Below are 24,931 nucleotides of genomic sequence, written 5' to 3' on the forward strand. Positions count from 1 at the left end.
ACTCCAGCTTTTGTTGGCTTCTGTTTTATTCTTCTCTACAAGAGTCAGAAGTCAGACTTCCAGAGCAAGAATTTTAGCTGAGGAAGCTTCTGCGATTTGAAGCGAAACGTCCTCGCGTCAAGCAACCCAGTCCAGTCGAAGATTCAAGCTTCTCTACTATGGAAACCACCTGGACAACTGAGAGCCTACACAGAAACAGCGTAAATAATGAATGACTAAATGATGACAACAGGTGTGTGTAAGACAGTGAGCCGGTGTCGCAGACTGAATGGTCCACCCCTAAAAACTGGTCCGCCCTGCCTCCACTGCGCATGCGTCATTTCAGAGCTCAGCAGCTCATTTGAGACAGTCTCTCCACCCAAAGCAATCAAATGGATTAATGGGATTATTAGCCACCAGATGATAAGGTAAAGTCCCTTCAGCTGCTCCCTTGTTTGCACTCGGGGTCGCCACAGCAAATCCAAGGTGGATCTGCATGTTGATTTGGCACAGGTTTTACGCCAGATGCCCTTCCTGATGCAACTCCACATTACATGGAGAAATGTGACAGGGGTGGGATTTGAACCGGCAGCCTTCTGAACTGAAATCAAGCGCATTAACCACTTGGCCACCACCCCCACATCAGATGATAAGGTAAAACCTCTTAAATCATTCTAAAGTCAGATTTAGGTAGAAATGAGGCCGTTTTAAGCAGAAACGAGGCGATAATTGCTGACACTTTGAAATGACTGACGCGCAGTGAATGCATCAGCTAGAAGCTTGTGTAGCTGTGGCGCTCTGATCACTTCCTCTGTCTTTTATGAGGAAATAATGCTGAGTTTATGACTGGAGTGCAGTTTGAAGCAGAGATGAGGTGATACTCAGTGAACCGCGGCTAATGATGCATGCGCAGTGAAGGCAGGGCGGACCAATTTTTATGGGGGACCATTCGGTTGGAGACACCAGACCTAAAAGACGCACGTGAAAATGAACAGAACACAAGAAGATAAACAACTAAATAGACAATAGCCGGTGATAAATAATACAATGGGCATCAAAAGGTGAGTAACAAATAAATAGTAATAACCAAGAACTACAACCACAGACAAAGAGAAATAATAACAGGGAAATCAATCAAACTTAGAGGTGAACAAAGTGCAGCAATATGAAGAACTAAGAATGAATAACAAGGTGATAAAAACATAAATGACAATCAGAACAAAACCACGAGATCCAGAACTACAACAGAAATAACATGTGGAACTCAGAAATAAGCAGCGCACACACAAAATGAAAGAGAAGACACGGAGCGAACACACTAACAGACACAGATGAATGACATACTCAGGGGACGAGACACATCACATACACAAGACACAAAGAAGGCACAAAGGTGGTGCACACCACAACCACACACACAAAGCCCGGAAACGAATGATATATATATATAAAAACACAAACAGGATTGACAAACATTTACAGCCTATTTTTTCTTGAGGTCAGTCAGTGGATCAACACATGAATATTTTTACGTCGCTGAATATGTCTTGGACTTTATGTTGGGAAAGTGTAGTGACACGGACCCACAACAGGGGGCGCAAATGAACAGTCAATAGATGAGCCAAAATATAACAATTTAATGTTGTGAATGTGCACAACGAACATACAGACAATCTCAGAATATCATAACAGTCAATACACAAAGGTGACGTGTGGGCAGGCTCGAGGATAGAAGACGTCTGTCCTAAGAAGAGCCGGAACCACACGATTTCCGCCGCCCCAGAACCTGGTGAATACTGGAGCCGCCAAGTCCCGAATTCCCAGGTGATCACCGTCCCCGACTGTCGGATCTGGTACTGCTGGCGAAGAACAAAGACAGTCAAGTGTGGGTGTGTGTACACTCAGTAACAACAACGGTGGGAATGCCACCTCCACCTCTCACTCAAAATGCTGAGGTATTTACAGTGATCCCTCAGAGGAAAAGAGTGCCGTCCTGCACTCACTCAGCCTCGACAAGAAGAGGGACCAGTACTCCTGCAAACACTCACAATATACAGCTTATTAGAAACACAAATGGCTGAGGATATTACCTCCAATGAAGTATGATATCTCGGCAACGAGGTGGAGATGACGTCTGGTCTTTATGGAGTGAGATGATGTTGAGTAGATGGGTGACAGCTGTCAAGAGGTAATGAGCGACAGCTGTCACCCCCGGCTGTGTCCACGGCGGCAGCGCCCTCTCGTGCCTGAAGCCCGCACTTCAGGCAGGGCGCCCTCTGGTGGTGGGCCAGCAGTACCTCCTCTTCTGGCGGCCCACACAACAGGACCCCCCCCTCAACGGGCGCCTCCTGGCGCCCGACCAGGTTTGTCGGGGTGTCGGCGGTAGAAGTCGGCCAGGAGGGCCGGATCCAGGATGAAGCTCCTCTTCACCCAGGAGCGTTCTTCAGGTCCATACCCCTCCCAGTCCACCAAGTACTGGAACCCCCGACCCATCCGACGGACGTCCAGGAGCCGGCGCACCGTCCAAGCCGGCCCCCCGTCGATGATCCGAGCAGGAGGGGGCGCCGGTCCGGGAGCACAGAGGGGTGAGGTGTGATGAGGTTTGAGACGTGACACGTGGAAAACCGGATGGATCCGCAGTGAAGCCGGGAGTTGGAGCTTCACTGCGGCAGGACTGAGGACTTTGAGGATCTTGAAGGGGCCAATGTACCTGTCCTGGAGTTTCGGGGAGTCCACCTGGAGGGGGATGTCCTTCGTGGAAAGCCACATCTCCTGCCCGGGCTGGTAAGCAGGGGCCGGGGATCGCCGGTGGTCTGCATGGGTCTTCGCCCTCGTCCAGGCCTTCAACAAGGCAGAGCGGGCGGAGCGCCACACCCGATGGCACTTCCGCAGGTGGGCCTGGACCGAGGGCACACCGACCTCTCCCTCCACCACGGGAAACAACGGGGGCTGATAACCCAAACACACCTCAAATGGGGAGAGGCCGGTGGCCGAAGACACCTGGCTGTTATGCGCATACTCGATCCAGGCCAGATGGTTACTCCAGGCCGTCGGGTGCGCGGATGTGATGCAGCGGAGGGTCTGTTCCAGTTCCTGGTTGACCCGCTCTGCCTGTCCATTCGTCTGTGGATGGTACCCGGACGAGAGGCTCACGGTGGCCCCCAGTTCCCTGCAGAAGCTCCTCCAGACGTGTGAGGAGAACTGGGGACCACGATCTGAGACGATGTCGGAGGGTATCCCATGCAGACGGACAACGTGGTGGACCAGGAGGTCTGCTGTCTCCTGGGCTGTTGGGAGCTTCGGGAGGGCCACGAAGTGGGCCGCCTTGGAGAAACGGTCCACTATCGTGAAGATGGTGGTGTTGCCCTGGGACGGCGGGAGGCCCGTGACGAAATCCAGGCCGATGTGGGACCAGGGGCGATGAGGCACCGGCAGCGGCTGGAGGAGTCCTTGGGCCTTTGTGTGTACTGCCTTGCCCCTGGCACAGGTGGTGCAGGCCTGGATATATTCCCGGACGTCTCCATAGACGCCCACCAGAAGCGCTGCCGGACAACTGCCACGGTCCTTCGCACCCCTGGATGACAGCAGAGCTTGGAACCGTGACAGAAGTCCAAGACTGCAGCTCTGGCCTCTGGTGGGACGTACAGACGGTTCTTCGGACCTGTTCCTGGGTCCGGGCTCCGTGCCAGGGCCTCACGGACGGTCTTCTCCACGTCCCAGGTGAGGGTGGCCACGATAGTGGACTCAGGCAGGATGGGCTCCGGTGGATCCGACAGTGCAGTTTTGACCTCCTCTTCGTGTACCCGGGACAAGGCATCCGACCTCTGGTTCTTGGTCCCGGGGCGATAGGTGATCCGGAAGTCAAAATGCCCGAAGAACAGTGACCAGCGGGCTTGCCTGGTGTTCAGCCGCTTGGCGGTCCTGATATACTCCAGGTTCCGATGGTCAGTGAAAACCATGAATGGCACAGACGCTCCCTCCAATAGGTGTCTCCACTCCTCAAGAGCCTCTTTCACCGCAAGGAGTTCTCGATTGCCGGCGTCATAGTTCCGTTCAGCCGGGGTCAACCTGCGTGAAAAGTAGGCACACGGGTGAAGTACCTTATCGGTCTCTCCACTCTGGGACAGCACGGCTCCTATCCCTGAGTCAGAGGCGTCCACTTCAACCATGAACTGGCGGCTAGGGTCGGGCTGCACCAAAACTGGCGCAGTAGAGAACCGTCGTTTCAACTCCTTGAACGTGGCTTCGCACCGATCCGACCAGGTGAAGGGGACTTTTGGAGAGGTCAGGGCTGTCAGGGGGCTAACTACCTGACTGTAGCCCTTAATGAACCTCCTATAGAAATTAGCGAAGCCGAGGAACTGTTGCAGCTTCCTACAGCTTGTTGGTTGGGGCCAATCTCTCACCGCCGCAACCTTGGCCGGATCAGGGGCGACGGAGTTAGAGGAGATGGTAAACCCCAGGAAGGACAAAGACGTGCGGTGAAACTTGCACTTCTCGCCCTTCACAAACAGTCGGTTCTCTAACAACCGCTGCAGGACCTGACGTACATGCTGGACATGGGTCTCAGGATCCGGAGAAAAGATGAGAATATCGTCCAGATATACGAAGACGAATCGGTGCAGGAAGTCCCGCAAGACGTCGTTAACCAAGGCTTGGAACGTCGCGGGGGCGTTGGTGAGGCCGAACGGCATGACCAGGTACTCAAAGTGACCTAATGGGGTGTTAAATGCCGTCTTCCATTCGTCTCCCTTCCGGATCCGAACCAGGTGATACGCATTTCTAAGATCCAGCTTAGTAAAGATTTTGGCTCCATGCAGGGGGGTGAACACGGAATCTAACAATGGCAACGGGTATCGGTTGCGAACCGTAATGTCATTCAGCCCCCTGTAATCAATACATGGACAAAGTCCGCCATCTTTCTTGCCCACAAAAACGAAACCGGATCAGCCCGGCAGCTAATGAGTCCCGGATGTAGGTCTCCATTGATTCGCGCTCAGGTCGTGAGAGGTTGTACAGCCTGCTGGATGGGAACTCAGCGCCTGGAACCAAATCAATGGCACAATCGTACGGACGGTGCGGGGGAAGGGTGAGTGCCAGATCCTTACTGAAGATGTCAGCAAGATCGTGGTACTCAACCGGCACTGCCGTCAGATTGGGAGGGACTTTGACCTCCTCCTTAGCCTGTGAACCGGGAGGAACCGAGGATCCTAAACACCCCCGATGGCAGGTTTCGCTCCACTGAACCACCACCCCAGACGGCCAATCAATCCGGGGATTGTGCTTCAACATCCATGGGATGCCCAAAATCACGCGGGAGGTAGAAGGAGTTACAAAAAACTCAATCTCCTCCCGGTGGTTTCCAGACACCACCAGAGTTACTGGTTGTGTCTTGTGTGTGAGTAAAGGGAGGAGGGTGCCATCTAGTGCCTGCAACCTGCAACGGCGAAGGAAGCGCCACCAGAGGGAGCCCTACCTCCCTTGCCCATCTGCTGTCTAGCAGATTCCCTTCTGACCCCGTGTCCACCAGTGCTCGGGCTTGAAGGGTTAAATCCCCGCTCAGGATTGTGACTGGGAGTCGTGTGGCAATTTGTGTGTGTCTCACTTGAATGTTTTGACCCCCCCCTTAGCCCAGTCTCTAAGGGTGAGTGTTGTCGTTTTGGCCGTTTGGGGCAGTTTCTCTGTGTGTGCTCAGTTGAGCTGCAGAGAAAACACTCTCCACGGATCAGCCTCCCCATTTTGGCCCTGTGCGTTTCCCTAACAACGTCAGCAGGGGGAGCTGTTGCCCCACAAAGCGCTGCGGCTGTGGAGCGTGGGGAGGGCGGCCCCTTTTCGAACCCGGAAGGGAGAGGGGCGGCGCGTATCCGGTCACGTCCTTCGCCTCGCTCCCGACGGCGTTCCTCCAACCGATTGTCTAACCGTATAACGAGATCGATAAGCCCATCTAAATCCCGCGGTTCCTCCTTAGCTACCAGCTGCTCCTTCAGAACCAACGACAGTCCGTTTATGAAGGCGGCGCGGAGCACAACGTTATTCCAGCCGGACCTCGCAGCCGCGATGCGGAAGTTGACTGCATAAGCAGCTGCGCTCTCGCGTCCCTGTCTCATTGACAGCAGCACGGTTGAAGCGGTCTCTCCTCTGTTAGGGTGATCAAACACTGTTCTGAACTCCCCCACAAACCCAGTGTATGCTGATAACAACCGTGAGTTCTGTTCCCAGAGCCCCGTAGCCAAGGCGCGTGCTTTACCCCGAAGCAGAGCAATCACATAAGCTATTTTACTAGCATCTGACGCGTACATGACGGGACGTTGTGCGAAGACGAGCGAACACTGCATAAGAAAATCCGCGCACGTCTCCACACAACCTCCGTACGGCTCAGGAGGGCTTATGTATGCTTCAGGGGATGGTGGGAGGGGTTGTTGAACCACCACTGGAACGTTTATATCCTGCACAGGGTCGGCAGGAGGAGGAGCTGCAGCAGCGCCCTGAGTGCTCGCCGCCATCTGTGCGGAGAGAGCCTCCACCCTGCGGTTCAGGAGGATGTTTTGCTCAGTCATTTGATCCAACCGAGCCGTAAAGGCGGTGAGAATGTGCTGCAGCTCACCAATCACGTCTCCTGCAGACGCCTGCGCTCCCTGCTCTCCCATTGGTCGTTCAACAGCCGGGTGACGCCCCTCGGAGTCCATGACGCTGGCCGAGATATCCTGTTGGGAAAGTGTAGTGACACGGACCCACAACAGGGGGAGCAAATGAACGGCCAATAGATGAGCCAAAATATAACAATTTAATGTTGTGAATGTGCACAACGAAATACAGACAATCACAGAATATCATAACAGTCAATACACAAAAGTGACGTGTGGGCAGGCTCGAGGATAGAAGACGTCTGTCCTAAGAAGAGCCGGAACCACACGATTTCCGCTGCCCCAGAACCTGGTGAATACTGGAGCCGCCAAGTTCCGAATTCCCAGGTGATCACCGTCCCCGACTGTTGGATCTGGTACTGCTGGCGAAGAACAAAGACAGTCAAGTGTGGGTGTGTGTACACCCAGTAACAACAACGGTGGGAATGCCACCTCCACCTCTCACTCAAAATGCTGAGGTATTTACAGTGATCCCTCAGAGGAAAAGAGTGCCGTCCTGCACTCACTCAGCCTCGACAAGAAGCGGGACCAGTACTCCTGCAAACACTCACAATATACAGCTTATTAGAAACACAAATGGCTGAGGATATTACCTCCAATGAAGTATGATATCTCGGCAACGAGGTGGAGATGACGTCTGGTCTTTATGGAGTGAGATGATGTTGAGTAGATGGGTGACAGCTGTCAAGAGGTAATGAGCGACAGCTGTCACCCCCGGCTGTGTCCATGGCGGCAGCGCCCTCTCGTGCCTGAAGCCCGCACTTCAGGCAGGGCGCCCTCTGGTGGTGGGCCAGCAGTACCTCCTCTTCTGGCGGCCCACACAACACTTTATTTACATTAATCATAAACAAGTACAAACACTACGGTATTGTATACGAAATCTGTCTGGAGAAGGCATTTTTCAGAAATTGAAGGACCATGCTGGAAGGAAACTAGTGAGGGAAGCCACCAAGACACCCACACTGTTCTGAAGGATTTACAGTATAGGCTCCTGTGGTTGTGGATGGAGAAACAACGTGCAACTTTTGTCTGTTGCATCACCAGTTATACAGCTTCATGATGAAATGGAATAGAGGAGGCATGTGGAAAACCTGGGCTTGGATTTGATCTGTTCTCCACTTTTACATTGTTTCTCGACTCCACTCCAACATGAAGCTGTGAATGTGGATGCAAAAGGCAAATGTTGAACCATTCTCAGTTTCTCCACTCTCATCCGCGGAAGCCAATAACTCCTTTGTCTGACTCTTTTCAAGTTGTCTGGATGGCTTTCCTCACTAGTCTCCATCCAGCATGGTCAGTCAGTTTTTGAGAACTGCCTACTTGGTACAGATTTAACATACATAGAACCACAACTCCTTAGATCACAAACTGACTCCATGGCCTAGATAGAGTAAAGTATTCACAGCCCCTTCACGTTTTCCACATTTTATTATGTTATAGCCTTATTCCAAAAGGCATGAATTTTTTCCCTCAAAATTCTAGTCACAACACCCCATAATGATAATATGAAAAAAAATCTTTTTTGAGATTTTTTGCAAATTTATTAAAAATAACACAATTAAGAAATCACATGTACATAAATATTCACAGCCTTTGCCATGAAGCTCAAAATTGAGCTCAGGTGCCTCCTGTTTCCACTGATCATCCTGTTTTTACAGCTTAACCAGAGCCCACCTGGGATAACTTCAGTTGATTGGACATGATTTGGAAAGACACACATCTGTCTACATATAAGGTCCCACAGTTGACAGTCAGAGCACAAACCAAGCATGAAGTCAAAGGAATTGTCTGTAGACCTCTGAGACAGGATTGTCTGGAGGCACAAATCTGGGGAAGGATACAGAAATATTTCTGCTGTTTTAAAGGTTCTAATGAGCACAGTGGCCTCCATCCATAAATGGAAGATGTTTGCATCCACCAGGACTCTTCCTAGAGCTGGCTGACCATCTAAATTGAGCAATTAGGGGAGAAGGACCTTAGTCAGGGAGGTGACCAAGAACCCGGTGTTCATGTCAGAACATGAAGTGTATGTCCCAGCAAGTACATGTCAGAGCTCCAGCATTCCTCTGTGGAGAGAGGAGAACCTTCCAGAAGGACAACCATGTTTGCAGCAATCCACCAATCAGGCCTGTATGATAGAGTGACCACATGGAAGTCACTCCTTAGTAAAAAGCACATGGCAGCCCACCTAGAGTTATTTATTGAAGTGGAGACAGCACAAGCACCAGACTTTCTGGTGCGCCATGACAGCCTTTTTGATTTTGGATTCCCCTTTGTGCGTCTGTCACCTCGCCTTCTGATTGGCTGCACGTCACATTCAGCAGGCTGCGTGCTCATTTGTGTTCATGGGACACGACACACGCTGAGATATCGGGCGAAGACAATCCAACATGGTGAATGGCCACGATTTGAGGTCTAACTGGTTCTGACGTCCTTCCGAGCAGATTAGAGGGCTGTTAACACACCACACACAGCAGGAATATCTTTTAACATTATCTTTAACGTCATCACGATTGTCGGGGCGTCCTCAAGATTGTCGGAAGGGGAAGATTGGGTCAGATATCGGCCTAATTATCTTGCCATGGATGGATGGATGGATGAGATTTATTGTCATTGTCATTACAAGTGCAACAACAATGAGATTACGTCCACACTCACATTACCACAGACAAACAGCAATTAAGCCACAATTATTACTTGTTTACTGTAATAATGGCACACATCAGAATTAAGACAACACATATACATTTGACATTTTTTATGTGCTCTAAACTTGAAACAGTCCGTCATCCAAATTGAGGCAATGTGAGTGTGTGGTAGCTGCTGCAACTGGAGTCGCACCGCTGCTAGCTTGGGGGGAACAGGGACCTGCTGCAGCTAAAACTGCGCAGCCCCCAGAGGGGAAAGAGGTGGCGTGAACGGTGGCTGGGATGGGGTGTGTGATGGGGGACAGGAGGGGAGGTAGGAGGGAAAGTGGATCATGCTTCAGTCTTTGTCCATGTGTGAGTCTGTCTGTCCTTGTGTACTGCAGTAAGAAAGATAAGGAGGCAGCCAATCTTCCCAAGGCCATAGAAATTCTTCTGGAGGATAAACAATGGGCATTTTATCCTTGACAGGCTGATAAGCCTGCCATGTTTGTGGTTGAGCAGTGAAAAACACTTTTCCAGCTTCACATGAACAAACCAAAACCCAATTATGAAAAATTCCCCGGCCTCTGAAATCTTCACTTTCTCCTGCAGGGCACACATTTGCTCTGAGATGTTATCCAATTTGCATCTGAGTTCAAGGGTTAACGCAATCTGAGAATGCATCGCCTTGCCCAACTCATTAATAATGACGGACAAGCGAGGGGTTGTGGTTTTGGCGGCAGCCGTCTTGCCAATCTTCCGGTAGATCAGGGCAGCGCATAAGTCAATAAGTACCAGCCCTCCTACTATGAATCCAAATATGAATAAATCCTCGACGTCCTCCACAGAGAAAGGCGGAAAGCATGCAACCCGCCAAGTCTCCCAGGCATCGAGAATATAGCCTGCAGGGTAAGTTCCCTCCGGGCACGCAGGGTCCCCTGGCCCTGATCTTCTTGTAGAAAAAATGGTGTCAGTAGTGTTCAGAGACCAGCTGATTAATTCCAGTGAACCAGGCATTAGTAAAAGGCCTAGTTCACCACCTGGAGTTTGTCAAAAGGCACCTGAAGGACTCTCAGACCATGAGAAACAAAATTTTCTGGTCTGATGAGACAAAGATTGAATTCTTTGGTGTGAATGCCAGGCGTCATGTTTGGAGGAAACCAGGTACCATCCCTACAGTGAAGCGTGGTGGTGGCAGCATCATGCTGTGGTGATGTTGGAGTGGCTTCATGACAACTCTGTGAATGACCTTGAGTGGTCCAGCCAGAGCCCAGACCTGAATGTGACTGAACATCTCAGGAGACATCTGAAAATGGCTGAGCACCGACGCTCCCCATCCAACCTGATGGAGCTTGAGAGGTGCCGCAAAGAGGCCCAAAGATGTAGGTATGCAAAGCTTGTGGCATCATATTCAAGAAGACTTGAGGCTGTAATTGTTGCCAAAAGTGCATCAACAAAGTATTCAGTAAAGGGAGTGAATACTTATATACATGTGATTTCTTAGTTTGTTTGTTTATTTAAATAAATTTGCAAAAAAAAAAAAAAGAAAAAAAAACTTTTTTCATGTCCTCTAATCTTCCTAAGGTGTTCAAGTCATTCCCAGTCCATCTGGGAAAATAATTCCTCCAATGTGTGGGCTGCTGTGAATGATGCCTGTGTTCTGGCTGTGTCAGTGTGCGAGTGGTTATTTGTGTTTTTTGTTGGTAGTTGTATGAGTTAATGTGGCTGTTATGAGTTTTCTTTTATTTATTTGATAACAGCAGTGATTTGGGATACATGTGATGTCTGTTTGTAGTGCTGTGTCACGCTGTGTGTGTGATAGTGCATTGTGTTGTGGGAGGATAACTAAAGGCTGTGCTGTTGCATGGCTGCAGGTGTGGCTGCAGGATGTCACAGTCAGGGAGGGCAGACTGACCGGAAGTGATTTGTAGTAGCAGCTCTCTAATGCACAGTCTTTGTTAACATGTGATGTGCTGCAGGTTCACAAGCCAGCTCGCCACCACAGATCCCCTCCAGACGCTCTTCCAGGTGCTTTCTGGGAGAATTCCTGCTGTCGCCACGGTAGAACATCCAGAACACAGCAGTCACCAGCTTGAATGAGTCAATCTAATTAGCCAAGAGCAGTTTGTCGTTGCACGTGTTTACCTGTGATGTTCTGTGTGCAGTGCTGTGGAAATGACAAACGTGGAGACTGGAAGCCCCATCTGGTGGTTCTGCTCTCCAATGAGACTGTAGATCCTGCAGTACAGCAGAAGGCCATCGTCACCATGGGCGACACGCTAGGTACGGACTCACTGGCTGACTGATAGGTTTTAATATTGTCTGTGCGAAAGACTTGTGAGCGGGCCGTTCTGCGCTCTCATCTCCATACAGCCTCCAGAGGCCTCGTACATGGTGCTCACATGTGCTACCTGACAGCCGGCGTTCCCTTTGGGCTCTTCACTCAGAAGACGGACAGACTGGTGCTCATAGGCAGCAGCCACAGCCACTACCAAACCTCTCTGAGGTGAAACAGTGATGCACTAAAGTGTTTTGTACAACCCCCAAATAAGAAAAGATTGATATGAATGATATGTAAAATGCCAAAAAACAATAAAAACCTCATTTTTTTTTACTTCTGTTTCATTGCAGACAGTATGAACACAAGACATTTCATGTTTTGTGTGGTCATCTTCATGACATTTGTTAATATGCGTCCAGACCTGCAGCACATTCCAGAAAAAGTTGGAATGGGTGCAATTTATTCAGAATATAAGGATTAAATCATCACTTTTACAGCCAGTTTTCTTGAGATAAGTCAGGATATGGATACATGAACGTTTCAAAGTCACTGAATATGTCTTGGACTTCATTTACATCAATCATTAAGGGCCCTGTCCCACTGGGGAGAGGATTAATTGCGCATGAATTGAGTACACAAATTGCGGGCGTTCGTTGTCGTCCGCAACAAAAATGGCCAAAAATGACAAATGTCCCAGTATGAATTACGGATATATTAATAATATATAGTGAATATATGATGAACAATCACGGTTATATAACGCATGTAGTGAGGAAACGGATCAGACACATTGAGATTATCACAGCAGTATTACGGGTGTATTATGAATGCATCGCGCACATGTTGCGTGTGCACGGCACCTGCATTGCAGTCATAAAATAAGCGCACTTGGACCTTTCAGCATCACTATTCACACCAACAATACAGCCTCTGGAGCATTTGCTGGACTTGGACAAGTTGATCACAGAGTGTTGTCATGCGAGGGTTAACTGTTCATGAGTTTGGGGAGCGGGAGGGGGGAAGCCGCTCGGGGTGTTTTTCTTTTTTTTTTGAGTGAGTTGTGGCTGAACAGCAAGTCTTCCTTTTGTTGGTATTAAATAAAAGTCCTGGATTGCAGCAGCTACGTCTTTGTGGATCTACACAGTCAGACCGGCACTGACTGGCAGGTATGTTGCTTTCTGCCACATATAGTACTTTGGGTTTACGTGACGTCTTTGTTATGCATTTACAGATTGTCCACAAATCAGCTGCAAAGCAGATGTAATAAAAACGCTTTATTTGTGGCCAATTTGTATGCATTCGCTACAACATATTTTAGTTTGTGATGTGGACATGATGGGCACGATATATATCTGTTTTACACACTGTCCCAGTCCGCTTCCAAGCTGCAAATCCCCGTCAGTTGCGGATATCAGCGGTTAACGGCAGATATACAGCGCATAGAGTGAGTATGTATTGTGTATGAATTGAGTATATATGGAGTATGTAAGGCGGATGTCATCCGCATCCAGATTTTTGAACAGCTCAAAAATCCTGGCTGCGCACATGCGTGCCTCTGCGGATGATCGCGGACGTGTTCGGATGTCGGCCGACTCATACAGGCATGTTACACGGATATTGCGGATGTTTGGCGAATATGGGCCAATTTTGTGCGCAATCCATACGCAAAACCTCCTAAACGCCACTGGGACAGGGCCTTAAGGAAGAAAGTCATGCAGGAATTAAGGTGGTTCTGTACTGTGGTGGTGGCTTAGTGTTTAGCACAGTTGCCTCACAGCTAAAAGGTTTGGGATCGCTTCCCATCTGGGACCTTTCTGTGTGGAGTTTGCATGTTCTCTGTGTGTTCCCTCCGGGTTCCTCCCACATCAAATATTCGGTGAAATGCAAACTTGAAATTGACTGTAGGTGTGCATGCGGATGTGAATATATTTGTCTGTCTATATGTGGTTTTGCAAAAGACTGTCATCCTGTCCATGGTGTATCCTGCCTCACGCCCTGTGACTGCCACCCCCCCCCCGCTCCCCCACCATGACCCTTAATTGGATGACGCAGGTATAGAAAGTGGATGGATGTGCTGTGGTGGATGTGATGAACACCATCAATCTCTTTAGCTACACTGTTAATACAGTGATGAAAGTTTTCTGGAAATTCACAGAAATCTGGGTTTTTACTAAATCTGTTGAACGTGCCCGGGTTGTTTTTGATAACATACGTCAGAATCCATTCATGTTCCACACCCAAACAGTTGGTTGCAGTAGTGCACTGTAATGATTACAAGCCACAAATAATCTCAAAAGAAGGGTTGTTTTTGGGGGGAGTCGGATGTTTATTAAATCATATTTTTGGAGATTGCGTGATGCTTCTCCTAACAGTGTACTTTGTTGTGGACATTAAAAGTTATGAGCTGCGTTTTTTTTTTCTCAGTAGTCATGCATTAACTGGAGCTATGAGGTGAAGCTGTTGGGAAAGTGTAGGTACACGGACCCACAACAGGGGGCGCAAATGAACGGACAATGGAGGAGGTCAAATAACAACACTTTACTGTTGTGAAATAAGCACAACAAATACAACAGATTACAACAATAGACAAAAGCCAAATCACAAAAGGTGTTGTGTGGGCAGGCTCGAAGATAGGAGACGTCTGTCCAAAGCAGAACCGGAACCACACGATTTCCTCCGCCACCAGACCCCGGGAATACTGGAGCCGCCAAGTCCCGAACTCCCAGGTGGCCACTGCCTCCGCGTGTCGGACCTGGTACTGCTGGCGAGGAACAAAAAACAATTAAATGTGGGCGCGTTTGCACCCAGCAATCCGCACGGCAGGAAAACTACCTCCACCTCTCGTTGGAAAAGGAGTCGCACAAAAGTCACAAAAGATCACTGTCAAACAGTCAGCTGAGTACGTTACCTTCCAGGTAGAACGATATCTCGGCAAAGAGGTGGAGACGTCGTCCTGCTGATGTACCCCTGCCGATCAGATGATTGGTAACAGCTGTTGCAGGTGATGCGTGACAGCTGTCACCCTGGCTGCTCCTGTGAGGCGGCTGCGCCTTCTGGTGCCTGGAGCCCGCACTCCAGACAGGGCGCCTTCTGGTGGTGGGCCAGCAGTACCTCCTCTTCTGGCGGCCCACACAACAGAAGCTACCCAAAGCTTCTAAAAATACTAACGCATTAGCATACAGACGAGAGTTTAACTGTCAGGAAAATAAACTGGGAGGTAAGAAGATATTTTTATTTGATTAGCACTTGCATTATGTATAAGAAAAAAAAATGTTGGCATTATTGTACATTTTATATTTAAGTTAAGTTAAGCCCCCTTCACACATACTGTGAAGTCTGGTCGATATCTGGTCGATTACAGTGAAACAGTTCGAAATTAGTGCACCGTGAAACATTGCGCTGAAACTACTCACTACTTGGCTCATGTTATATTCATCTTTGTTGTTATAAGTAAAGTATGTTTGTTTATTTGATTTGGGTTCATTTGTTATAATACTATTCAGTATTTTCCATGTTTCCTTTATATTGTTTTTATTATCATTTAGTATTTTTCCAAAGTATGATTTTTTACAGTTCCGTCTAATAGTTGATAGTTTATTTTTATAGTCCTTATATTTAGTCTCTGTCTCTCTTGATTTACTTTTAATGAATTCTCTGTATAGCACATTTTTCTTTTTACACGACTTTTGAAGACATTTTGTTATCCATGGGTTAGTGTTATAGTTATTATTTTTATTATACTGTATAATTGGACAATTTTTGTTGTATAAATTGTGAAATATGTTTTCAAATTCGGAATATGCTACATTTGGGTCTTGCTTTTCGTAAATGGGATTCCAATCCTGTAAAAGTAAATCATTTTTTAAGGCAGTGATAGCTTCTTCAGATTGCAGGCACTTAGAATATTGTGTTTTCACAGTACATTTTTTATTGAACTTCAGATCAGTTACTATAAAAATAGTTAAATGGTCACTAATATCATTAATTAATAAGCCACTTAGTGTTTTGGTATCTATCATTTGTAAGTATATTTCCAGTGAGAGTAGCTGAATGTGAAATTATTCTTGAAGGCCAAGTAATTTTGGATTTAGATTTAGACTGTACGTAATGTTAATGAAAGCCTAAGTTACTTTATGCTGATACGGGTTTAAGAGATCAGTGTTTATCTCCACAAACAAATATTCTCTTATTACACATTTGTGAAAACAACTTCCTTGTCCAAATTTGGAACTCTTGAATTTTAGAGCCTGGAGCTCTAGATAGGCAGCTAATAATTATATTTTTGCCTTTTTCAATACCTATTTTGATTGTGATGGATTCCAAAAGATTTTCCACAGTCATTTGATCTTTAATTTTGTAGTTAATCCTTTTGTCAACATACAAAGCTACACCTCCTCCTCTATTTTGTCTATTCAGATGATTGAATTCATAACCCCCCAACTCATAGTTTGTATCATCACCCTCTGTAAGCCATGTTTCCGTTATGGCAATTATACTGAAGGGTTGATAAAATTGTTTTAAATAGTCTTTGATACTCCCAAAATTTTTGTACAGACTCCAACTATTAAAGTGGATTATTGACAATTTCCCATCATTTGTAATGCAGTTATTGTATTGTTCCTCTGTGTAATATTGACAGTTACTATCTATGATGAAGGAATAGAAAATGATTGTCTGGATCTGTCTCATATTCCAGATCTTGTATATGATGCTCAGTATACTGAAAAGGTTGTAATTCCAGACTCATAACCATGTATCATCTTGATTATACTGTTGCTGTTCAGAAGTACCAATGAATGGTCTTGTATGTTTGTCAGTCATTATGAAAGTTTGTTACCTTCACTGGCCATGTTTTATTCATACTTTGCCAGGTATGAATAATCTGATCAGAAACACTTTGGCTTCTTCAGGGGACCCGTTCAATTTGATTAATACTTTACAGTTTGTAGTTCATGTGTTTTGAATTTTTGTTGTTTCCTCAAGTATATTGCCTTCTTTGCTATATCTGCGTTGTGCTTAGTGAGATGCTCATTTAAGTAAACATTGGATCCTTTAAGTTTCTATCCTTGTTTGAGCAGAGTTGTTTTGTCTTTTCTGTTAATAAAACTCATGATGACTGTAGGTTTGTCTGATGAATTCATCCTGGGTAACGGGTGACACGCTTTCAATAGTGTTGATATCCAGATTGATCCCCTTAGTTTGTAGAATAGCAGCAAGTTGTTGCTCTGTGGAGTGTTCATCTTGTTCATTGGGCTCCCCCCGTTACCAGAGGCTGCTGCACGTGCATACGATCTGGGTCTGATGTAGAGCCCAGATGCAACATTGTTCATTCGGGTGTACTGCTCCATCTCAGTCACCCTTCTTTCCAACGACACGATACGTTTGTCCTTCTCCTCGATAAGGCCTCGCAGGTCCTTAACTTCCTTTACAAGTGCCAGTATCTCCTTCTGCTGAGTTTTTACGGCACCAACCTCCTCCGTGAGAATATCCAGAACCTTCTTATTATCCTCCAAATCCTCCGTCACGGGTGCTTTCTTTGGCCCCATTCTCACTGTCTTATTTAACAGCTGCTTGTTGTGCAACAGCTGTTAGCACTTAGCTGTTAGCCAAAACCAGGCTGGCTTAGCCTAGCCTGCAACATCCCAGCTTCCCTGCGGGGCTGGCAGGCCGACTGCTGATGTTAATTGCGGCTTCAAACGAGCCACGATGGGCCCAAGTGGTGTCTCCGGCAGCCGAGGGATGGTGACAACCTCCCTTGAACTACGGGGCTGGTGACGACCTCCCTTGAACTACGGGGCTGGTGACGACCTCCCTTGAACTACGGGGCTGGTGACGACCTCCCTTGAACTACGGGGCTGGTGACGACCTCCCTTGAACTACGGGGCTGGTGACGACCTCCCTTGAACTACGGGGCTGGTGACAACCTCCCTTGAACTACGGGGCTGATGGCGGCCTCCCTTGAACTACGGGGCTGGTGACGACCTCCCTTGAACTACGGGGCTGATGGCGGCCTCCCTTGAACTACGGGGCTGGTGACGACCTCCCTTGAACTACGGGGCTGGTGACAACCTCCCTTGAACTACGGGGCTGATGGCGGCCTCCCTTGAGCCGCAGTCCCGGCTGGGGCCTCTGGCGAGCTTTGGATGGCGGCCTCCCTCTAGCCGCAGCCCTGGCTGGGGCTATATCATTCATTACTTGTTCCATATATGACCTATTGCATTGAGCTTTGGGGAAACACATACAAAACTAAACTATTAGTTTATTAGTCTACTATTACTACTGACAAACCCTACTGTGAACCAACAAATCCATTATTTCTCGGTTTACATATTTTAAAATCCTGGGGCTTGGTTGAGTACGCTACAATTCAAATCATATATAAAGTCAAAACTATTTTTTTTCCCTCAACATGTCCAGGATCTGTTTAAAATGAAGGAGTCCAATTACAATTTGAGAGGAACGTTAGTATTTGAGAAGTCACAGATTTTAACTACTGTAAAAAGTCATTGCATTTCTGTTAAAGGTGTTAATATTTGTAATCATTGTCCTGACAACATCAAATTATCTGGTACATTAGTCGGCTTTAAAAGGCTCTATAAGAGCAATATGATTGCTTCTTATGATGAACTAGGTTTATAGATTTTTGTTACTGTTTTTGGGGGATTGTGCACTGTGTTTATCTGGCTGTGTTTTCTTTTTTATTGATTAATTTATACTGTCTGTGCTGACATTTACTGTGGCAAGCGTGTGTGTGTATATATATATATATTCGATATGAAATAATTAATAATACTTAAATTGCTACATATTTCATTTGTGCCCATGTATAAGGCATATTTCAATATTACACATTTTTTATATATATATATATATATATATATATATATATATATATATATATATATATATATATATATATATATATATAGCGCCTTGGGGCAACTGTTTGTTGTGATTTGGCGCTATATAAAAAATTGATTGATTGATTGATTGATTGATATATATATGAGGTCTATTAGAAAAGTATCCGACCTTATTTTTTTCAAAAACCATATGGATTTGAATCACGTGTGATTGCGTCAGACAAGCTTGAACCCTCATGCACATGCGTGAGTTTTTCCATGCCTGTCGGTTGTATCATTCGCCTGTGAGCAGGCTTTGAGTGAGGAGTGGTCCCGCCCCCTCGGCGGATTTTTATTGTCAGGAAATGGCAGAATGATTTGGGCTTTTTTCCATCAGAATTTTTTCAAAAACTGTTAGACTGGCAGCTGGAAACCATTCGAAAAATTTATCTGGCTTTCGGTAAAAATTTTACGGGCTTCACAGAGAATAAAGACTGTTACTACAGCTTTAAGGACGGCTTTAAGGACGCTCGGCGCGCTGCACTCCGTGCCGCCATCGAGAGCCACAAACCACCGGATCATTTCTAAACGGATGGCTCTGTGGAGCCGGGACCATCGTGTGCACTTTCTCTGGTTATCACAAGAGCTGGACATCAACCATTTTCCGGCAGATTTCACTTTTAACAAGAGATTTTGTCATGGAAAGCCGATTTGCTGATGGAGTGAGACAAAACCACCTCCATTTTGGTCTCACAGGACGGCTTTGAGATGGCGTTCAGACAGCTGTCGGTGGTTTTTCCATCGAGTGATTATCCAAGAAATTGTGGATGTGCCTGGACATGCCAGAACATGTCCCGTGAGGCTTCATCACGGCGTTGCTGTGCGCCATGCGGCACTGCCGCGACACGCGAAGCCTCCGCTCCTCTTTCCATGACAAAAACTCCTGTAACAGTGGAATGTGCCGTTCATTTCCAAACTGGACGCTGTGTTTTATCCGGGACATCGTCTGACTAGCACAGGAATTGTGAAAAGACGTGGACATCAGCACTTTTTCGGCACATTGAGACAGATGTGCGGAGGAATTCTGCACGTCTGTGCACGTCTCCGCTCTTGTGATAACCAGAGAAAGTGCACACAACAGTCCGGCTCCACAGAGCCATCCGTTTAGAAATGATCCGGTGGTTTGTGGCTCTCGATGGCGGCACAGAGCGCCGAGTGTCCTTAAAGCCGTCCTTAAAGCTGTCCTTAAAGCTGTAGTAACAGTCCTTATACTCTGTGAAGCCCGTAAAATTTTCACCGAAAGCCAGATAAATTTTTCGAATGGTTTCCAGCTGCCAGTCTCTAACAGTTTCTGAAAAAATTCTGATGGAAAAAAAGCCCAAATCATTCCGCCATTTCCTGACAATGAAAATCCGCCGAGGGGGTGGACCACTCCTCACTCAAAGCCTGCTCACAGGCGAATGACGCAACCGACAGGCGTGGAAAAACTCATGCATGCGCACGAAGGTTTCAAGCTTGTCTGACGCAATCACACGTGATTCAAATCCATATGGTTTTTGAAAAAAATAATAAGGTCGGATACTTTTCTAACAGACCTCGTGTGTGTATATGTATATATATATATATATATATATATATATATATATAGTATTACAGATGTCTACCCTGTCATCATTGAGTCCATCATCTCCTCCTGCATCACCGTCTGGTATGCTGCTGCCACTGCTAAAGATAGGAGCAGACTGCAGCGTTTCATCCACGCAGCAGAGAAGGCGATCGACTGCAATCCCTAAAGGACCTCTACACCCCCGGGGCCCTGAGCCGAGCAAGCAAGATAGTGGCCGATCCCTCTCACCCAGGACACGCACTTTTTGTTACCCTCCCCTCTGGCAGACAGCTGAGGTCCATCAGGACAAAAACAGCTTCTTTCCATCCGTGGCTAGACTTATAAATAATGCCAGAAACCCCCGTTTACCCTACCTCCCCACCACTCAAAGTACAGATGGATCATCCCTGTACTGTACATCTGCATGCATGCACAGCCCCATTCCACCATATCTATTTGACAGTAAACGTAGCTTTGCCCATTTGTCTATTAGACTCCTTTACTTCTTACAGAAATATTTTTTCCTTTTCTTTTTATTGTTGTTTATGTATCTATTACTTCTTACAGAAGTATTTTCTTTTATTATTGTTTATACACCAATGACATGATTCTGATTCTAATACGAGGTCTGTCCAAAAAGTAATGGACCTTTTTATTTTTTTCAAAAACTATATGGATTTGAATCACGTGTTATTGCATCAGCCAAGCTTGAACCTTCGAGCGCATGCATGAGTTTTTTCACGGCTCTCGGTTGCGTCATTCGCCTGTGGGCAGGCTTTGAGTGAGCACTGGTCCACCCCCTCGTCTGATTTTTTATTGTCAGGGTAATGGCTGAGAGGCTGCCGTTTTGCTCCATGAAATTTTTTTCAGAAACTGTTAGAGACAGCCAGTTGGAAACCATTCAAAAGATTCAGATGGATTTCGGTGAAGATTCTGTCCGCGTCACACGGATTAAGGAGTGTTAAAACCTTTTTAAAGACGACCCACAGCGGCGGAGGGCACGCGGCGCACCGAGCGGCCATCGACAGGCTGGAACGACCAGATCATTTCTAAACTGATTGCTGTGTTGATCCTGGACATCATGTGACTACCACAGAAACGGCAAGAGAGCTGGACATAGCACTTTTGCGGCACATTCCACTGTTACAGGAGATTTTGTAATGAAAGACGTGCAGAGGATTTCACGCGTCGGCATGGAGCCGCTCATGGCGCGCAACAAAAAAAAACACCTCCGTGTTGGAAACCATTCAGAAGATTCAGACGGCTTTCGATGGCTTTTCAGTCGAGTGAGTATCCGAGAAATTGTGTAACAGCTGGACATGCCACAACATGTCCTGTGAGACTTCCAACATGGAAGTGTTTTTTTTTTTGTTGCGCACCATGAGCGGCTCTGTGCCAACGCACGAAATCCTCCGCACGTCTTTCATTACAAAATCTCCTGTAACAGTGGAATGTGCCGCAAACACAGCGTTCAGTTTAGAAATGATCTGGTCGTTCCAGGTTTTAACACTCCTTAATCCGTGTGGCGCCGACAGAATCTTCACCGAAATCCATCTGAATCTTTCGAACGGTTTCCAGCTGGCTGTCTCTAACAGTTTCTGAAAAAAATTTCATGGAGCAAAGCGGCATTTCCCTGACAATAAAAATCCGACGAGGGGGGTGGACCAGTGCTCACTCAAAGCCTGCCCACAGGCGAACGACGCAACCGACAGGCGTGAAAAAACTCACGCATGCGCACGAAGGTTCAAGCTTGGCTGATGCAATAACACGTGATTCAAATCCATATAGTTTTTGAAAAAAATAAAAAGGTCCATTAGGTCAATAAAAAGGTCTGTTACTTTTTGGACAGACCTCGTACTGTCAGGATTTGAGTTTGGTTTGTTTTTATTTCTTTGTTTTGTTTTTCTGTTACTTTCTGTTTGTTCTCTTGCTGGGGTTTTTCCTGCTTGGGTCTGTCCCTTTCTCTCTTGTCTGTCTCTGATGGCTCTTAGTGGTGGATGTTTCCCTCTCTCTAGCCACGCCCCCTTTCTGGTGCATTCCACGCACACCTGCTTCCAATCAGCACCTCATCACCTGGGTGTATTTAAGCTCCTCTCTTTACCTTATTCCTTTGCAAGATTGATGCGCCTAGTGCCTTCTCTCCAGCTCTGTCTTGTGTATTCCCAACCTGCCTACCTCACGTGTGTTACGATTACCTACCTGTATCCTCAGCCCTCAGAGCCATCAGACTGGTGCCTGTCTCCAGTTTCTGTGGTGTGAAGTTGATGAACCTCCATGACTCCCCCTAGATGGAACACTAGGTAGTTGCAGGTTACTTCCCAGCCAAGGCCGGTGTCACAGACCAAACGATCCCCCCTAAAAATTGGTCCGCCCTGCCTTCACTGTGCATGCGTCATTAGCCGCGGTTTACTGATTAGCACCTTGTTTCTGCTTCAAACTTCACTCCAGTCATCATCTTTCTCAGCGACAGATATCTGAAGCTTTTGTACAACAATCATTTCCACATGAATTCAGCATTATTTCATCATAAAAGATGGAGAAAGCGATCAGAGCGCCACAGCTACACGAGCTGCTAGCTGATGCCTTCACTGCGCCTCAGTCATTTCACTTAAAACTGACTTTAGAATGTTTTAAGAGGTTTTACTTTGTCACCTCATGGTTAATAATCCCATTAATCCATTTGATTGCTTTGGGTGAAGAGACTCTGTCTCAGACGAGCTGCTGAGCTCCAAAATGACACATTTGCAGTGGTTCCCGTTTTACAGCTGGGTGGACTGAGACGATGCAGATTAAATGTCTTGTCCAAGGACATAATGGGTAACACAACCTAGATTCAAACCCAGGTCTACATTTTGCCACGCCAGTTCCTTATCCACTGAGCTACCTGCCCTGGACAAGTGTGTGCACACATGCACACCATGTTATGTTTTGCCCTTACTAAAGAAAAACAATTTAAAGAACAAAAAATCACTACAAATGGATGAGATAAATAGCTTCTGCGTCCAGATATAATCCTTGTGTTTTTGAGTGTGACTGCAGTTATTTTTTTCACCTATTCCAGGAAGTCTTTTCAGCACTTTGCCAGTAACTCTGCCATCCAGTGCACAGAGCTGTACGAGTACTGTCAGACACTCAGTGGAAAATTCTACTCCATTCCATCCTTTCAGGTCAGTCCACTGTACATCTGATCACCTTAGTTCTGTTAAAATTGGGTGAAATTGTTGACATTTTTATTTGTATATGAATAAAACTTTTTCCAAACATACACTTCCTGTTGTATTGATGTTTTTCAGGTGGTTAAGTTTGTGTAGGTCACTTTGGAGTTGTTGCAGCGATGCGTTCAGGGGCCTGTTTCAGAAACAAGGCTCGACAAAGTTTTTGGTTCCAGAACAGCTGATTTAAGTTATTTTAAGCAACTCAGTGCAGGTTAACTCTATTCAGCCACTAACAAAAATAAATAAACAAACAAACAAATAAATAAATGTTCAGAAAAACATGGTTGCTGCTGTGCCAGTGCGAGGAACATCATAGGAGAAAATTGATGCTGGAGTCAATGTGCATGTTTGATTTGTTTTTATATAACGGCTGTGTGGATCCTTGTCATTTGATTGGTGCTTTGTATGTCACATGACATGGATTATTCGTCCCATTTGTGTTGCATTGTATTCAGAGTGCAGTTTGGTTCCATTTAGAGTGCAAATTTGGACCATTTCTAGAAAAATGGTGCACTTTGGTCTCCCAGACCCCCCAACTCAATACTGCATTCCTGTGCATTTTAACAGACATATACCCCAATGTTAACTTGACTACAAATTAGGGTTAGGGGTATAAGATCTACAGTCACAGCAAAATATCAAATTTCACGCAATTTTCCAAAATAAGTAATTAAATAAAAGTAAGTGTAATTCATGGCTTAAAGTGTGTAATTCCCTTTGTGAAGGAAAAAAAAAATACATAATGCAATATTCTACAATCAAAACATTAAAGAACAGATTACCCATTTTATGTCATTCAGTAAACTCAGTCCATAATAATAACAAATTACTGTCCTGTCTTATGAGGTAATATAAAATAATGTCATAATAAAAATGACATTTTATAACCCTGTATTTGAAAAAGAAGGTAATTCCTGTAATTTCTTAACAATATTAGACTGAATAAATCAATGCAATATACTTTTGATTGTTAAAAAACATAAGTAAAAAAAGGTTCATTAATATTATATACTCTCTACATACATACCATAATAGCCCTATTCTTATTCTGTGTACTTTGTAATTCTCTGTAATATTGTATAGCCATCTGTCCCTCAGTTCCTGTGACTACAAAGAGACACCATTTATTAAGTAATCCGAATCTTAGCTCAACAAAAAAACATACACACAACAGGAAAAAAAAATGTAAAGGTTTGTAAAATTCAATTACATTTTAGTGAAATCATTTGCTTGTAAAGTGGCTCCATAAACTCACTGTCACTAACATCCTCATTTTGCTTGTGTTCATTTATAGTTTTGTCTTTTTCCATCCATCCATCCATTTTCTTCCGCTTTATCCGGAGTCGGGTCACGGGGGCAGCAGCTCAAGCAAAGCCGCCCAGACCTCCCGATCCACACACACCTCCCCCAGCTCCTCCGGGGGAACCCCAAGGTGTTCCCAAGCCAGCCGAGAGATGTAGTCCCTCCAGCGTGTCCTGGGTCTTCCCCAGGGCCTCCTCCCAATGGGACGTGCCCGGAACACCTCTCCAGCGAGGCGTCCAGGGGGCATCCGGAAAAGATGCCCGAGCCACCTCAACTGACTCCTTTCGACGTGGAGGAGCAGTGGCTCGACTCCGAGCTCCTCCCGAGTGACCAAGCTCCTCACCCTATCTCTAAGGGAGCACCCAGCCACCCTGCGGAGGAAACTCATCTCGGCCGCTTGTACTCGCGATCTCGTTCTTTCGGTCATGAGCCAAA

The 24,931-nt window shown here is 46.3% G+C and overlaps 1 protein-coding gene across 1 annotated transcript in view; it reads left to right on the plus strand.

Annotated features, from left to right (window-relative positions):
- Positions 1 to 24,931, plus strand: part of sec16b (SEC16 homolog B, endoplasmic reticulum export factor) — a 112,378-nt gene that overhangs the window by 52,437 nt on the left and 35,010 nt on the right. The window contains 4 exon segments of the mRNA XM_034179248.1: positions 11,230 to 11,311; positions 11,416 to 11,533; positions 11,624 to 11,732; positions 23,038 to 23,146. Of these exon segments, the coding sequence (XP_034035139.1) occupies positions 11,230 to 11,311; positions 11,416 to 11,533; positions 11,624 to 11,732; positions 23,038 to 23,146 (418 nt within the window).

The sequence above is a fragment of the Thalassophryne amazonica genome, chromosome 10 (genome assembly GCF_902500255.1).
Source record: "Thalassophryne amazonica chromosome 10, fThaAma1.1, whole genome shotgun sequence".
Classification (NCBI taxonomy): domain Eukaryota; kingdom Metazoa; phylum Chordata; class Actinopteri; order Batrachoidiformes; family Batrachoididae; genus Thalassophryne; species Thalassophryne amazonica.